Raw genomic sequence first — 18,110 nt, forward strand, 5'->3', positions numbered from 1 at the left:
GAAACATTCAAATTTTATTCCTAAAGTAGTTGTATAAAATTTGGAAATGAACATAAAAACATATATTACTATATTATACCTCACATAAATTTGTCCCTTCTCTCTATATATAAATTCGATCGGTTCGTATATCACTGTATTTTGATGAAAATCCAGTTTTATGACGTCAGCGGTCCATATTATATTTTGGCCTGTCCGGACCTCGCCACAAATGTTATATGGACCGCTGACGTCATACGAATGGTTAGTTCGGCTTGCTAACGCCTCGGTCCATATACACCTTTGAGGGCTGACTGGCCGGTCCTAATAATGTCATATGACCCTCAGTGGTGTGTAATATTTCTTAAGTATTCATCAAAATATTTATAAAATATCGAAAGAAAAATTGGAAAATTTTTCTTTGTACTTTAAAACAAAAACCAGTAATAATTATAAAGAAAATACATAGTAAAATTTACAACACAAATACTTTTCCCGTAAAATAAAAAAATAAAAGAGACATGTCTTTGAACATCTTTTTCACACCCACACCACCCACAGTTATACAAAGGATGCATTTATCAAAGAATGTTTTTCTTTGGAGTCTTCATTGATCTATTTCTATTTAACAGTTGTAACAAAATACATATTTATACTTATCATATGTTATTTAAAAAAAATAAGGACCAAGACGTCTCCGTAAACTGGGCTAAAATGTCTACATTATGGAGCCAATTTGTTAAGGGACTGACATGACTGTCTGGTAGTCCTTACAAGAACATGTCAGTCACTTGTACACTTCACTATGAAGATGTGTGTCTAGACAATCTACAAAATATATTTTTGCAACAGACCACACACCCAAAATGTCAATATCCATGGTGATAATATGTATCCATTATCTATACTTTGCTCCACAACCTTACAGCAAAGGTTTGACAAGCCAACACACTTATCTTGTATTAAAACCCTTGTGTTACCTCATTTGGGGAACAGTGGTTTATATCATAGCTCAGATAAATGAAAGCTGCCTGAAACTTTCACTTACATAATTAATATTTATATTAAATGTTGAATGTTACAACATTGAGGTGGGCAATCTTACTAACCATGTTTGCCGACGGTGCAACAGGCGAGAGCGTAATCCTCATACTTCTGTATTTGTTTGTGGAGGTCACGTTCCCGAGTGCCACGGGGATGGAGACAGCGCTGTAACTCCTGTACCTGCTCCCTGTCAACCACCTTCCACCACCCGCGCTGCAACTCTACATCATGAAAATAATTAACTCTCACATTTAAAATATACTTATCAATAGAATGAATACGCTACAAGTATAGAAAAAGAATTCACTAAAATAGCATCACTGCTTCAAACAGTGAAATACCAATTTTATATATTTCACTGCCCACTCTCACTTCCAAACCAAATGTCGGCATGCTCAAGGCTAAAACACATATTCAACGATGTCAATGACTTTACCTTTGCATACGATTTGGCATGTTTGTCGGAAAAACACTACAATTAACTGTCTTTCATATTCTTTTAAAGCACATAATAAAAGAATGAAAATTAATGTTTCCTTGTTACATGTCAATACATTTTACCTATATACGCCACTCAAACATAACTTTCAGTGCTCACTCAGTGAAGAATATTATGATCTTACACTGAAACAGACAATTATCTTCTTTGTATTCCGTAGTAAACAAGTTAAATTACAAAATTCTCTCTTAAGTAAAAATGCTACACAAGTTCATCCTCTAAAAGTCACAGGCGCTTCACATGCCATTTTTCCTTGCGTGTAGTATGGTGGTGTTGTCATTTGATGGTACTTGTAGTATAGGAGTGATGTCATTTGATGGTACTTACAGTATAGTGGTGATGTCATTTGATAGTAGTTATAGTATAGTGGTAATGTCATTTGACAGTACTTGTAGTATAGTGGTGGTGTCATTTGACAGTACTTAAAGTATAGTGGTGATGTCATTTGACAGTACTTATAGTATAGTGGTGATGTCATTTAACAGTACTTGTAGTATAGTGGTGGTGTCATTTGACAGTACTTATAGTATAGTGGTGATGTCATTTGACAGTACTTATAGTATAGTGGTGATGTCATTTGACAGTACTTGTAGTTAAGTGGTGTTGTCATTTGACAGTACATGTAGTATAGTGGTGGTGTCATTTGACAGTACTTATAGTGTAGTGGTGATGTCATTTGACAGTACTTGTAGTTTAGAGGTGATGTCATTTGACAGTACTTGTAGTATAGTGGTGATGTCATTTGACAGTACTTATAGTATAGTGGTGATGTCATTTGACAGTACTTGTAGTATAGTGGTAATGTCATTTGACAGTACTTGTACTTTAGAGGTGATGTCATTTGACAGTACTTGTAGTTTAGGGGTAATGTCATTTGACAGTACTTGTAGTATAGTGGTGATGTCATTTGACAGTACTTGTAGTATAGTGGTGATGTCATTTGACAGTACTTGTAGTTTAGAGGTGATGTCATTTGACAGTACTTGTAGTATAGGAGTGATGTCATTTGACAGTACTTGTAGTATAGTGGTAATGTCATTTGACAGTACTTGTAGTTTAGAGGTGATGTCATTTGACAGTACTTGTAGTTTAGAGGTGATGTTATATGACAGTTCTTGTAGTGTAGTGGTGATGTCATTTGATGGTACTTGTAGTATAGTGGTGATGTCATTTGATAGTACTTGTAGTATAGTGGTAATGTCATTTGACAGTACTTATAGTATAGTGGTGATGTCATTTAACAGTACTTGTAGTATAGTGGTAATGTCATTTGACAGTACTTATAGTATAGTGGTTATGTCATTTGACAGTACTTAGAGTATAGTGTTAATGTCATTTGACAGTACTTATAGTATAGTGGTTATGTCATTTGACAGTACTTAGAGTATAGTGTTAATGTCATTTGACAGTATTTATAGTATAGTGGTGTTGTCGTTTGAAAGTACTTGTAGTGTATTGGTAATGTCATTTGACAGTACTTATATGTCATTTGACAGTACTTGTAGTATAGTGGTGTTGTCATTTGACAGTACTTGTAGTATAGTGGTGTTGTCATTTCACAGTACTTGTAGTATAGTGGTGTTGTCATTTCACAGTACTTATAGTATAGTGGTAATGTCATTTGATGGTACTTATAGTATAGTGGTGTTGTCATTTAACAGTACTTATAGTATAGTGGTAATGCCATTTTACAGTACTTATAATATAGTGGTGTTGTCATGTCATTTGACAGTACTTGTAGTATAGTGGTAATGTCATTTGATGGTACTTTTAGTTAAGTGGTGTTGTCATTTGACAGTACTTATAGTATAGTGGTGATGTCATTTGACAGTTCTTGTAGTTAAGTGGTGTTGTCATTTGACAGTACTTGAAGTATAGTGGTGTTGTCATTTGACAGTACTTATTGTATAGTGGTGTTGTCCTTTGACAATATTTATAGTATAGTGGTGTTGTCATTTGACAGTATTTATAGTATAGTGGTAATGTCATTTGACAGTATTTATAGTATAGTGGTGTTGTCATTTGACAGTACTTGTAGTATAGTGGTAATGTCATTTGACAGTATTTATAGTATAGTGGTGTTGTCATTTGACAGTATTTATAGTATAGTGGTAATGTCATTTGACAGTATTTATAGTATAGTGGTAATGTCATTTGACAGTATTTATAGTATAGTGGTGTTGTCATTTGACAGTACTTGTAGTATAGTGGTAATGTCATTTGATGGTACTTGTAGTTAAGTGGTGTTGTCATTTGACAGTACTTGTAGTATAGTGGTGTTGTCATTTGACAGTACTTGTAGTTAAGTGGTGTTGTCATTTGACCGTACTTGTAGTATATTGGTAATGTCATTTGACAGTACTTGTAGTTCAGAGGTGATATCATTTGACAGTACTTATAGTATAGTGGTGTTGTCATTTGACAGTACTTGTAGTATAGTGGTAATGTCATTTGATGGTACTTATAGTATAGTGGTGTTGTCATTTAACAGTACTTATAGTATAGTGGTAATGCCATTTGACAGTACTTGTAGTATAGTGGAAATGTCATTTGACAGTACTTGTAGTTTAGAGGTGATGTCATTTGACAGTACTTGTAGTTTAGGGGTAATGTCATTTGACAGTACTTGTAGTATAGAGGTGATGTCATTTGACAGTACTTGCAGTATAGTGGTAATGTCATTTGACAGTACTTGTAGTTTAGAGGTGATGTTATTTGACAGTTCTTGTAGTGTAGTGGTGATGTCATTTGATGGTACTTGTAGTATAGTGGTGATGTCATTTGATAGTACTTGTAGTATAGTGGTAATGTCATTTGACAGTACTTATACTATAGTGTTAATGTCATTTGACAGTACTTATAGAATAGTGGTTATGTCATTTGACAGTACTTAGAGTATAGTGTTAATGTCATTTGACAGTACTTATAGTATAGTGGTTATGTCATTTGACAGTACTTAGAGTATAGTGTTAATGTCATTTGACAGTATTTATAGTATAGTGGTGTTGTCGTTTGACAGTACTTGTAGTGTATTGGTAATGTCATTTGACAGTACTTATATGTCATTTGACAGTACTTGTAGTATAGTGGTGTTGTCATTTGACAGTACTTGTAGTATAGTGGTGTTGTCATTTGACAGTACTTGTAGTATAGTGGTGTTGTCATTTCACAGTACTTATAGTATAGTGGTAATGTCATTTGATGGTACTTATAGTATAGTGGTGTTGTCATTTAACAGTACTTATAGTATAGTGGTAATGCCATTTTACAGTACTTATAATATAGTGGTGTTGTCATGTCATTTGACAGTACTTGTAGTATAGTGGTAATGTCATTTGATGGTACTTTAGTTAAGTGGTGTTGTCATTTGACAGTACTTATAGTATAGTGGTGATGTCATTTGACAGTTCTTGTAGTTAAGTGGTGTTGTCATTTGACAGTACTTGAAGTATAGTGGTGTTGTCATTTGACAGTACTTATTGTATAGTGGTGTTGTCCTTTGACAATATTTATAGTATAGTGGTGTTGTCATTTGACAGTATTTATAGTATAGTGGTAATGTCATTTGACAGTATTTATAGTATAGTGGTGTTGTCATTTGACAGTACTTGTAGTATAGTAGTAATGTCATTTGACAGTATTTATAGTAGAGTGGTGTTGTCATTTGACAGTATTTATAGTATAGTGGTAATGTCATTTGACAGTATTTATAGTATAGTGGTAATGTCATTTGACAGTATTTATAGTATAGTGGTGTTGTCATTTGACAGTACTTGTAGTATAGTGGTAATGTCATGTGATGGTACTTGTAGTTAAGTGGTGTTGTCATTTGACAGTACTTGTAGTTAAGTGGTGTTGTCATTTGACAGTACTTGTAGTTAAGTGGTGTTGTCATTTGACCGTACTTGTAGTATATTGGTAATGTCATTTGACAGTACTTGTAGTTCAGAGGTGATATCATTTGACAGTACTTATAGTATAGTGGTGTTGTCATTTGACAGTACTTGTAGTATAGTGGTAATGTCATTTGATGGTACTTATAGTATAGTGGTGTTGTCATTTAACAGTACTTATAGTATAGTGGTAATGCCATTTGACAGTACTTGTAGTATAGTGGTAATGTCATTTGACAGTACTTGTAGTTTAGAGGTGATGTCATTTGACAGTACTTGTAGTTTAGGGGTAACCCATTTGACAGTACTTGTAGTATAGAGGTGATGTCATTTGACAGTACTTGCAGTATAGTGGTAATGTCATTTGACAGTACTTGTAGTTTAGAGGTGATGTTATTTGACAGTTCTTGTAGTGTAGTGGTGATGTCATTTGATGGTACTTGTAGTATAGTGGTGATGTCATTTGATAGTACTTGTAGTATAGTGGTAATGTCATTTGACAGTACTTGTAGTTTAGAGGTGATGTCTTTTGACAGTACTTGTAGTTTAGAGGTGATGTCATTTGACAGTACTTGTAGTATAGAGGTGATGTCATTTGACAGTACTTAGAGTATAGTGGTAATGTCATTTGACAGTACTTGTAGTTTAGAGGTGATGTCATTTGACAGTACTTGTAGTATAGAGGTGATGTCATTTGATAGTACTTGTAGTATAGTGGTAATGTCATTTGACAGTACTTATTGTATAGTGATGGTGTCATTTGACAGTACTTATACTATAGTGTTAATGTCATTTGACAGTATTTATAGTATAGTGGTGTTGTCGTTTGACCGTACTTGTAGTGTATTGGTAATGTCATTTGACAGTTTGACCGTACTTGTAGTGTATTGGTAATGTCATTTGACAGTATTTATATGTCATTTGACAGTACTTGTAGTATAGTGGTGTTGTCATTTGACAGTACTTGTAGTATAGTGGTGTTGTCATTTGACAGTACTTGTAGTATAGTGGTGTTGTCATTTGACAGTATCTATAGTATAGTGGTAATGTCATTTGACAGTACTTGTAGTATAGTGGTAATGTCATTTGACAGTATTTATAGTATAGTGGTGTTGTCATTTGATAGTACTTGTAGTATAGTGGTAATGTCATTTGACAGTATTTATAGTATAGTGGTGTTGTCATTTGACAGTACTTGTAGTATAGTGGTAATGTCATTTGACAGTATTTATAGTATAGTGGTGTTGTCTTTTGACCGTACTTGTAGTGTATTGGTAATGTCATTTGACAGTATTTATAGTATAGTGGTGTTGTCATTTGACAGTACTTGTAGTAAAGTGGTAATGTCATTTGACAGTATTTATAGTATAGTGGTAATGCCATTTTACAGTACTTATAATATAGTGGTGTTGTCATGTCATTTGACAGTACTTGTAGTATAGTGGTAATGTCATTTGATGGTACTTTTAGTTAAGTGGTGTTGTCATTTGACAGTACTTATAGTATAGTGGTGATGTCATTTGACAGTACTTGTAGTTAAGTGGTGTTGTCATTTGACAGTACTTGTAGTATAGTGGTGTTGTCATTTGATAGTACTTATTGTATAGTGGTGTTGTCCTTTGACAATATTTATAGTATAGTGGTGTTGTCATTTGACAGTATTTATAGTGTAGTGGTAATGTCATTTGATGGTACTTGTAGTTAAGTGGTGTTGTCATTTGACAGTACTTGTAGTTAAGTGGTGTTGTCATTTGACAGTACTTGTAGTTAAGTGGTGTTGTCATTTGACCGTACTTGTAGTATATTGGTAATGTCATTTGACAGTACTTATATGTCATTTGACAGTACTTGTAGTATAGTGGTTATGTCATTTGACAGTACTTATCGTATAGTGGTGTTGTCATTTGACAGTACTTGTAGTATAGTGGTGATGTCATTTGATGATACTTATAGTATAGTGGTGATGTCATTTGATGGTACTTATAGTATAGTTGTAATGTCATTTGACAGTACTTCTAGTAGAGTGGTGATGTCATTTGATGGTACTTATAGTATAGTGGTGATGTCATTTGATGGTACTTATAGTATAGTGGTGATGTCATTTGATGGTACTTATAGTATAGTGGTGATGTCATTTGATGGTACTTATAGTATAGTGGTGATGTCATTTGAGAGTTCTTATAGTGTAGTGGTGATGCCATTTAATGGTACTTATAGTGTAGTGGTGATGTCATGTGACAGTACTTATAGTTTAGTGGTGATGTCAGTTGACAGAACTTATAGTGAAGTGATGATGTCATTTGACAGTACCTAAAGTTTAGTGGTGATGTCAGTTGATAGTACTTGTAGTTTAGTGGTGATGTCAGTTGATGGTACTTATAGAGAAGTGATGATGTTATTTGACAGTTCTTATAGTGAAGTAGTGGTGATGTCATTTGATGGTACTTATAAAATAGTGGTGTTGTCAGTTGATAGTACTTATAGTATAGTGGTGATGTCATTTGACAGTACTTGTAGATTAGTGGTGATATCATGTGACAGTACTTATAGTGAAGTAGTGGTGATGTCATTTGATGGTACTTATAGAATAGTGGTGTTGTCAGTTGATATTACTTATAGTATAGTGGTGATGTCATTTGACAGTACTTGTAGTTTAGTGGTGTTGTCAGTTGATAGTACTTACAGTGAAGTGGTGATGTCATTTGACAGTACTCTTAGTTTAGTGGTGATGTCAGTAGATAGTACATAAAGTCTAGTGGTGATGTCATTTGATGGTACTTATAGAATAGTGGTGTTGTCAGTTGATAGTACTTATAGTATAGTGGTGATGTCATTTGACAGTACTTGTAGTTTAGTGGTGTTGTCAGTTGATAGTACATACAGTGAAGTGGTGATGTCATTTGACAGTACTTTTAGTTAAGTGGTGATGTCAGTAGATAGTACATAAAGTGTAGTGGTGATGTCATTTGACAGTACTTGTAGTTTAGTGGTGTTGTCAGTTGATAGTACATACAGTGAAGTGGTGATGTCATTTGACAGTACTTTTAGTTTAGTGGTGATGTCAGTAGATAGTACATAAAGTGTAGTGGTGATGTCATTTGATGGTACTTGTAGTATAGTGGTAATGTCATTTGATGGTACTTAAAGTATAGTGGTGATGTCATTTGACAGTACTTGTAGTATAGAGGTCTTGTCAGTAGATAGTACATACAGTGTAGTGGTGATGTCATTTGACAGTACTTGTAGTATAGAGGTCTTGTCAGTAGATAGTACATACAGTGTAGTGGTGATGTCATTTGACAGTACTTGTAGTTTAGAGGTGATATCATTTGACAGTACTTATAGTTTAGTGGTGATGTCATTTGACAGTACTTGTAGTATAGTGGTAATGTCATTTGATGGTACTTAAAGTATAGTGGTGATGTCATTTGACAGTACTTGTAGTATAGAGGTCTTGTCAGTAGATAGTACATACAGTGTAGTGGTGATGTCATTTGACAGTACTTGTAGTATAGAGGTCTTGTCAGTAGATAGTACATACAGTGTAGTGGTGATGTCATTTGACAGTACTTGTAGTATAGAGGTCTTGTCAGTAGATAGTACATACAGTGTAGTGGTGATGTCATTTGACAGTACTTATAGTGTAGTGGTGATGTCATTTGATGGTACTTCTAGTATAGTGGTGTTAATATTCGATGGTACTTATAGTATAGTGGTGGTGTCATTTGATGGTACTTAAAGTATAGTGGTGATGTCATTTGACAGTACTTGTAGTATAGTGGTGATGTCATTTGATGGTACTTAAAGTATAGTGGTGATGTCATTTGACAGTACTTGTAGTATAGTGGTAATGTCATTTAACAGTACTTGTAGTATAGTGGTGGTGTCATTTGACAGTACTTATAGTATAGTGGTGATGTCATTTAACAGTACTTATAGTGTAGTGGTGATGTCATTTGATAGTACTTATAGTATAGTGGTGATGTCATTTGATGGTACTTAAAGTGTAGTGGTGATGTCATTTGACAGTACTTATAGTATAGTGGTGATGTCATTTGACAGTACTTAAAGTGTAGTGGTGATGTCATTTGATGGCACTTATAGTATAGTGGTGATGTTATTTGATGGCACTAATAGTATAGTGGTGTTGTCATTTGATGGTACTTATAGTATAGTGGTGATGTCATTTGACAGTACTTATAGTATAGTGGTGATGTCATTTGACAGTACTTGTAGTATAGTGGTGATGTCATTTGATGGTACTTATAGTATAGTGGTGTTGTCATTTGATGGTACTTATAGTATAGTGGTGATGTCATTTGACAGTACTTAGAGTGTAGTGGTGATGTCATTTGATGGTACTTATAGTGTAGTGGTGAGATCATTTGATGGTATTTACAGTGTAGTGGTGATGTCATTTGACAGTACTTATAGTGTAGTGGTAATGTCAATTGATGGTACTTGTAGTATACTGGTGATGATAGTTCTTATAATGTAGTGGTGTTGTCATTTGATGGTACTTATAGTTTAGTGGTGTTTTCATTTAATAGTACTTATTGTATATTTGTGTAGTCATTTGACACTACTAATATTATGTCATTTGATAGTACTTAGTATAGTTGTGTAGTCATTTGACACTACTGATAGTATCTCATTTGAAATTACTTATAAAATAGTTATGTTGTCATTTGACACTACTTATAGTACAGTGGTGCTGGCATTGTAAACATATGTAAATGTTCATCTTTGCGTAACTTTTAAAATTGTTGAACGTAGTTGTCACTAATATGTATTGAAATTTTTAATACCAATTTTTTTCTCAGCTGTGAAAAAAACAGGTTTTGGTCCCATTTCTTTCTGAATTATCCCTTGACTTAGTGCTCAAGTGAGCTAAAAACAAATCTGACCTGAACATGTTTACATACCTTCTGGAATTGGCTTGGCTTCACCCTGATATGATTTTAAGACATCTTCAGGGTTCTGACTGCTGCTGACAGGTTCAGGTTTTTTGAAAGACATTTTTTCCTTAGACTGCATCACACTAGAAGGTGTTACTGATGTTGTTGCTGTTACAGATGAAACTGAGGTAAACAGATGGTCCATTTGGTATGAAGAAAATGACGGTGTCATAGAGAATGGATGGAATGGCAGTTGAGACATAAATGGTGGGGAAATAAGCATTCCTGATGAGTGCTGACCTTGTGTGAGGGACATGTCATCGCATGGAACTCTTGGTAACAAAGTAAACCACGGTCTTGAGTCAATCACATGTGTTTCACTTGAAGTCTTTTCCAGAGATATCTGGGTTGAGAATGGATTCACTGGTAACACACTGCTTTGAGAAATTAATAAATTAGTATCAGATTGACTAGAAGGTTCACTTTTACCCAGAATAGATTCAATGCTCATAAAACTTGCTTTTCTTTCTGGAACAATCTCCTGGGAGTGGGCAGGTGGTGGATTCAGTGGTGAAAGCAGAGATGAGTTAATTTGATCGATGGACTTAGTCATTTGATCAGTGAATGAGGTATTCAAAAACAATGCTGAGGTCAAGTTCAATGAAGAGGTCACAGTTGTGTCTGAGGTCATAAATAAAGATGATGATAATGATGATGATAATGAACATAAAGGTAATGATGAAATATTAGACATGGAATCGGTTCCACTGGAATTACATATTGAAAATGTCTGTGGGACATTGAGAAACAGTTTAGAGTCTGTAGTCGTTTCTGACTGTTGCTCCTCTATTGCACTGGACCTGATACTGGGTATTTTAAGTTCAACATGTTTTGTAATTGGTAAGTTTTCTAAATCACGGTTTCCTGAGACAAAATTATTTTGAGGTGTTTCTTGTTCACACTTCATCTTGTTTTCAACTTCATGTAATGTGTCATTTTTAACTATATCTATATCAATAGGAATGTCTATTGCTGCAGCATTTATATTCCCTTCATGTTTTATCTCACATTCTATTTCATGTTCAACAAAACCACCATTGGATACAATTTTCTCATTCTGTTTGTTACAATCACTGAGTTCAACATTTTCCATGTCTGGTTTAAGCCTAACCAAACCATTCATAGGTCTCTCATCCTTTAACATGTTAAACTCGGAACAACTCTCAACTTCAACCTTCACATCTTTTCTCAACTTCAACTTATTATCAGCAACAACCTTGGAACCATCTTCAACTTGAATATCCTTGATATCACCTACTACTTTCTCCAACATACCTCCAAAGAATGATATGCCTTTTTTCTCAGTTTTTTCTCCAATGACCTCAATCTTAGTTCTGGATTCAGATCTCTCACTGCATGTCTTTGGGAGGACCACATCTTTAATTTTTCCAGATTCCATTCCCTCCAGATATATACCTCCAACATGGGGCAGAATCCAGTAGTTTCTCTTATATCTGTCCTGGCCCAAATCTATCCCTCGTACATGCTGGGATTTCTCAAATACCTGTAGATAATAGTAAAAAGTATAAGTCAAAATATAAAATTAATCTTACCACATCCTTTTATTGTGGATAAAATATTCTATTCCAGGTTGAACACACATTCAAAGAATATTCATTTATTTTTAAGCCAATTAATATAATATAAGGTCACAGTGCTTACTTTCAGCAATTGAGAGTATTTATTTACACATCAATGTGGAACTGACAATGGAGGGGTGGGCTCATACAGATGCAAATAATCTATACATGTACATTGGTTTCACATTGACCGCCAAATCAAATGGTTGCCATAAATTACATTCTTTGAAGTGCCAAAAACTAACTGTTCAAAACTGCTTCGAGGGGTGATACAAATTGTTTGGCTCTTTGTTGCTAAAAGGAATTAAGATTGTGATTTTAGGAGCTGAATGACATGTAGTGTTTGAAAATCGGACTCCATTTGCTATCGATAATCGAATCAATCTGATAAAGCATTTCGATTTACTATCGGACAATAATCGAAAGTTCATAATATCAGTACGGAATACATTCTTTATACATACAGTCGAAACTCGTTATGTCAACTTTGTCGGGACCTAAGGAAAAAAGTCGAGATAACGAACATTCGACACAAATGAATTACCAAAAATATCACCAATCCCAACACATTTGAGTTTGGTTTATGTCCGCCATCCGACTTCTTCAATTAAACAGTCTTGTTACCAGCATGAAAACAGCAAATGTATTTTTGAAAAATATAGTGAAACAAAATGAATTATTTGTGTCAAATTTATTTAATTTACGTTTATGGATTATACAAAATAGATATAAAACAGCAATTACATACACTTGTACATTGTAAGAAAACAGTTCAGCACATATGATGACAACTTAAAATAGTGCATTCGTTATAACTGTTTGTTTGGTACATGCAGTATAGAGAAATTTCTTCGTCACATAACTTTCAATGTTGTCAAATTTTCGGATGATGTCATCGGCGTCCTTGAGCAGTTCAATGAATAGCTTGAGCAATAAATGGCTCTTTAATCAAAACCATAAACAAACAACTTTAATTATTCACATTTACCAATAAACCTCCAATTATGACAGTTTGTTATGTTGACACGCACGGTAATTTAGCGACATGCCGCAAACCGTCATAAATATTTTCGCACCTACAACTCGATCTATAGTTCGACATAAGAAACAAGGATAATGTGTGAAATTCGACCACAGGGACTGAATTATGAGGTCGACATAGCGAAAAAGTCGAGATAGAAAACTGTGGACTGTAGCATCATGAGCATTTAAATGGTTAAACCTGGAATCAGTAAGTGTGATGCTATAGTCATGCTTTTTGGAACAGAAAGTAAATTTCCATAACCCCTTTCTGTCTTTTAATAACTAAACGAAAAAACATTACAACACAACACATACTTAATGATTGCACATTAATTGCAAAATGATGCACACTGTATCATGTAAGTTATCTTAGCATTTTATCCATGTAAAAGCATAATAAAAGTAATATTTGTGAACCAGCTTAACATTCAATAACCTGTTAAATTTAACATTTCATTAAAATATCTTAATTTCATAAAACTTTCACCGAAAATGTTAATCAGTTACTAAAAACGATACTAAAAAAGGTTTCAAAAACAGAATGCATCGAGCCGGGATCCCCGGTATTTGCAGATAAAGACCAGACCAACTACACCATAGAGACAGGTTATTGAAGCAGGTTTTATGAAATATATAATTAATTAAAAACAATTTGTAATTTGGGGAGATTTTGTAAGTTTTTAAGCAAAGTGTTTACATTCACCACATTTGTGTAAGAGAGTGACCTCCCTTGTTAAAATGAACTCAACGAGTTTTGGTATTAAAAATATTTTTTTCTACTTGTTAAATAATTTCCAAATGTCACCTACACTACCAACCACCAAATTTTGCCAAAAAACTACCTTGGCGGGAGAAATTGTGTCATGAAAGTATATTGCAGGGATATATTCTGCAGTAGAGAACGCGGTGGTAAGCATATCACTGCATATATCTGCTGCTACCATGTACAACTTCCAAAAACATGCTCACAGCATATTGCTGTGATGCGGCTTACCGCAATATGCAGGTATTTTAACAGGTGCCTTAGTTTATTGTATGTTTTGTAAATGTCAAAACTAATTAAACCAAAATGAATTGAGTTTTCATTTCATTGCGCAAAGTGTTTGTTTAAATGTGATTGCTTATGTATGTTTCTTTTAAAGCTTTTCGGAAAATCACGATTGAAAGTAACTTGGGTAAAAAGAAATGAATGTAGTGTGTGATATACTTATATCGCACAGAGTATAGTGAAAAATAGCTTATACAAGAGGCCCAAGAGGGCCTATTGCTCTACTGGCATGGCTCTTGTGGTCATTTTCAATCCAGATCATGTACATATTAGTAATAAGCAACATATATATAGTTCACTTTTTGTGTTTGGGTTAGCAAAAAAACACTGCATGTTCAACATCTGAGGACAGAAAGTGTTGTAAGCAGATTAGTTGCATGAACTATTTTAATATGTGCCAAGTAAAGGTAATCTGAGGGTAAAAAATATTTGCTTTCAAAACTGTACTCATGGCCAAAATTTCATTTCTGTAGCTTTAAAAATAAAAAAGTTGGTTAAAAGGTCAAAGTCAAGGACATCAGAGGACAACATTGATGCTTGTTTGCAAAACTGTGCACATGGTCAAAATTTCATTGCTGTAGCTTTAAAAATTAAAAAGTAAGTAAAAAAAAAGGTGGGGCCAGCTTTTGCCTAAGGGGCATAATTTCAAATGTTTTGCTAGACGTTCATCATATGATGCTCCACAACAAATATCAAAAGTATGGGCCTTGTGGTTTGAAACAAGAAGATTTTGAAAATATTTCTTAAATAAGTCTCTAGGAAACTTGTGACCCCCGGGGGCAGTGCCAGTTTTGACCCAAGGGGCATAACTTGAACAACCATGGTAGTGGACCACTAAATAAAGCCTTGTTCAAAATAGAAAGAATCTGCATAGCTGTTTCAGACAAAAAGGTTTTTAACATTTCCCAATTTAAGTATACCAAACCTGTGAACCCTGGGCATGGCCAGTTATGACCCTAGGGGCATAATTTGAACAAACATTTACATGCAATTATGACTTTACATGTAAACTTGGCTAAAAATAGACTTCGCTCATGTAGACTTGGCTAAAAATAGACTTAGCTAAAAATAGCATTTTTTATACTTTCAGGAACCATAATCTAGGCATGCATAGGCAAATCTGGCTGGTTTTCAAAAGGAACCGAGCTTTAATGGATATCTAAATACTGTACAATTTCATCTGAAAGACTGTATCGTGTTCACAAGAAATTGTTTACAGACGCACAGACGCATGGACGCACGAACGCACAGACGCACATACTACGTACACAATACCATCGCATAAGCTCTTCTGGCCTTTGGCCAGTAGAGCTAAAAAATAACATCTACATTAAGGAAAAATCGGGGCGATTAGCAAAATTTGCATGGTTGGTAGTGTATGTATGTAAAATACATATTGGAATGATGAACAATGACTCAATTAAGTATTATTTGATTCAAGTCATGATACTCATGACTAGAAATTTACCTTACTGATGACGTCGATGCTGAAGTAAACAGCTTCACTTAACAGGAACCTGTCTCATTGTTTGGTTTAAGTCATTTTTGACCAAATGCTGACAAAACAACAGTTTCGAGCAAATATCTTTTCTCAAATAGCGAATTAGGTAAGCCTAACCTCGGCTTATAACCTTTATTTCTGTTTTCTTTAACAGCATAATCTGGGATTATAAAAACAAATCCCTGACCTAGTCTAAAATAATAGACGTGTTCTACAGTATTCTTCAAATCCCTAATGGATTTGCCATAACAAAAATTGTAAAAAAAATATGTCCACGTACAATTATTTGGGCTGACCATAAAAGTACTCTGAACATACCCATGTACTATTCATTTCGATAAGCACAGGCCATTGCATATACTGTGATAATCAAAATGTAATTAAGTCATGAAATTTAGATGTATATGGAGTGTGATGTTTGATGATGACTGTGTAAAACATCATTTTTAAAACATCCGAAATCAATCCTAATAAATATCTAAATACAGTTGCAAATGATGTTAAAGTGATTCAGGTAGATTTATAAAAGTTGTTTTAAAATTACCTAAAAGCAGGGTTATTTTTTATTATGAATGATCGTCATACATAAAATATGTATATAGCATATGTAATTATGTTAGAAATTTGATTTAACCATAAATTGTGTTTACTAAAAACGGATGAATAAATAGTATCTACTTGAACATTTTTCCATTGTCCTTAGATTAGCAGTTCAGTTCCAGATTGCATTAAAATGGGTTTAAGGGCAATTATGTTGAACAATCTCTGTTATTTATATTGATTACAAGAACAAATATTTTAACGCTCTTCGCTCGCTTCGGGTTTTATAAAAGCTGACAAAATTGTAATTATTTTTTTTCGCTTGCTCGCTCCAATTTTTTTTGGCTAAAATCCGAGGAACAAAACATTAATTTGGTGTGGCCTTTTGCCTATTCTTAAAAAAGATATTGAGCAGATATCATATTTCCATTTTGACCTTGTTCCCAAATCAATCATACTGTTGTCTATATACAAGTTTTGTATATACCAAGTTTCAACACTGAGTTACATATAGGGTGAGAGTGGTCTTAATGGTATAGATGTCTGCCTCTCATCCAAGAGGTTGTGGGATCAATCCCCACCAGGGGAACGTTCTCATGGCCTCTCAAAAAGGACTCAGTACTTCTTTCTGCCTAGTATCTTTTTTAAAATAAATAATATAACCAACACTAAGTTACTCTTAATTCAAGTTTTGAGCAAACATCAAAAATCTATTTATTGAGGCAAAAACTTTGACCATGACCACACTGACCCAAAAAGAAATCCTTAATGTATGACTTCACATTATATACATGAGTGGATGACAGGCTGGTTTTCAACAGAAACAAAGCTCTCATGGATATCAAACTGCTGTATATGTTTGACTTAAACACAATAACAAGAGGGCCATGATAGCCTTAAATCAATCACCTGAGTGAAAGGTTTATAACTTTGTAACCACTCGACAATGTTTCACCCCGAAAAGCTTAGCTCTATGCTTTTTGTTTCAAGGTAAGAAGATAAGTTTTTTTTCCCTTTATATCTCTATGTAACACAGGTGACCCTCTGGGTGGGGCCAATTTTGCTGTAGCCTTCAAAATTAAGAAAAATAAGTCATAAGTTCACAGTCAAGGTCATCCAAGGACAAGATTAATATGTGTTTGTGAATCTGTACACATGGTACAAATGTCATTGCTGGAGCTTAGAAAATAAGAAAGTAAGGTCAAAAGGTCGCACTTAATGACAACATTGATATTTGTTTTCAAAACTGTACACATGGTCCAAATATATTGTTTTAGCTTAAGTAGGTCAAAGAGGGTGAGACCAGCTATACTAAAGGGGGCATTATTTAAACATACTTGGTAGCGGACCACTGTTTGATGTGACATACACAATATTAAGGGTCTGGGCTTAGTGGTTTTAGACAAGAAGATTTTCAAAGATTTCACAATATAAATCTAAAGGAAACTTGTGAACTCTTGGGCAGGGCCAGTTTTGACCCAAGGGGCATAATTTGAAAAAAAATAATTGGTAAAGGACCACTATATGAAACTACATACAAAATAACAAAGGACTGGGCCTAGCCTTTTAGACAACAAGATTTTACAAAGATTTCCCTAAATAATTCTAAAGGAAACTTGTGAAACCCGGGGCTGCGGCCAGTATTTAAACCCAAGGTACATAATCTGAACGGTCTTGGTAGAGGACCACTAGACAAAGTTACAAATCAAACGTTTCTTATTTCTAGGTTTTGTCAAGAATATTTTTTAAGATTTCTTATATAATTTTATAGAAAACTTAGGAATCCCAAGCCAGGGCCAGATTTGACCCCCCGGCTATAATTTGAACAAACTTGGTAGAGGACCATCAAATGACGCTTCATAACAAATATCAAAGGTTTCGGCATTATGAAAGATCTTCATATATGTCTAAGGAAACTCATGACCCCAAGTTTTGAGCCCCCAGGGCATCTTGATAGAATGCAATCATTACAGCCACCTTGACCCAACAAATAACAAAAGCAATTCCAAGCTACGTCTTCACATAAGTTACCTACACACCAAGCT

The 18,110-nt window shown here is 34.3% G+C and overlaps 1 protein-coding gene across 5 annotated transcripts in view; it reads right to left on the reverse strand.

The window, feature by feature from the left end:
* The window catches only part of LOC128234881 (bromodomain adjacent to zinc finger domain protein 2B-like), a 249,182-nt gene that overhangs the window by 53,381 nt on the left and 177,691 nt on the right, over positions 1-18,110 (reverse strand). For all 5 annotated transcript variants that reach the window (XM_052949483.1, XM_052949482.1, XM_052949481.1 and 2 more), the window contains 2 exons: positions 10,341-11,877; positions 1,089-1,244 (listed from right to left, as the gene is read on the reverse strand). In XM_052949483.1, coding sequence (XP_052805443.1) covers positions 1,089-1,244; positions 10,341-11,877 — 1,693 coding nt within the window. The remainder of the gene's footprint in view (positions 1-1,088; positions 1,245-10,340; positions 11,878-18,110) is intronic.

The sequence above is a fragment of the Mya arenaria genome, chromosome 5, assembly GCF_026914265.1.
Source record: "Mya arenaria isolate MELC-2E11 chromosome 5, ASM2691426v1".
Classification (NCBI taxonomy): Eukaryota; Metazoa; Mollusca; class Bivalvia; order Myida; family Myidae; genus Mya; species Mya arenaria.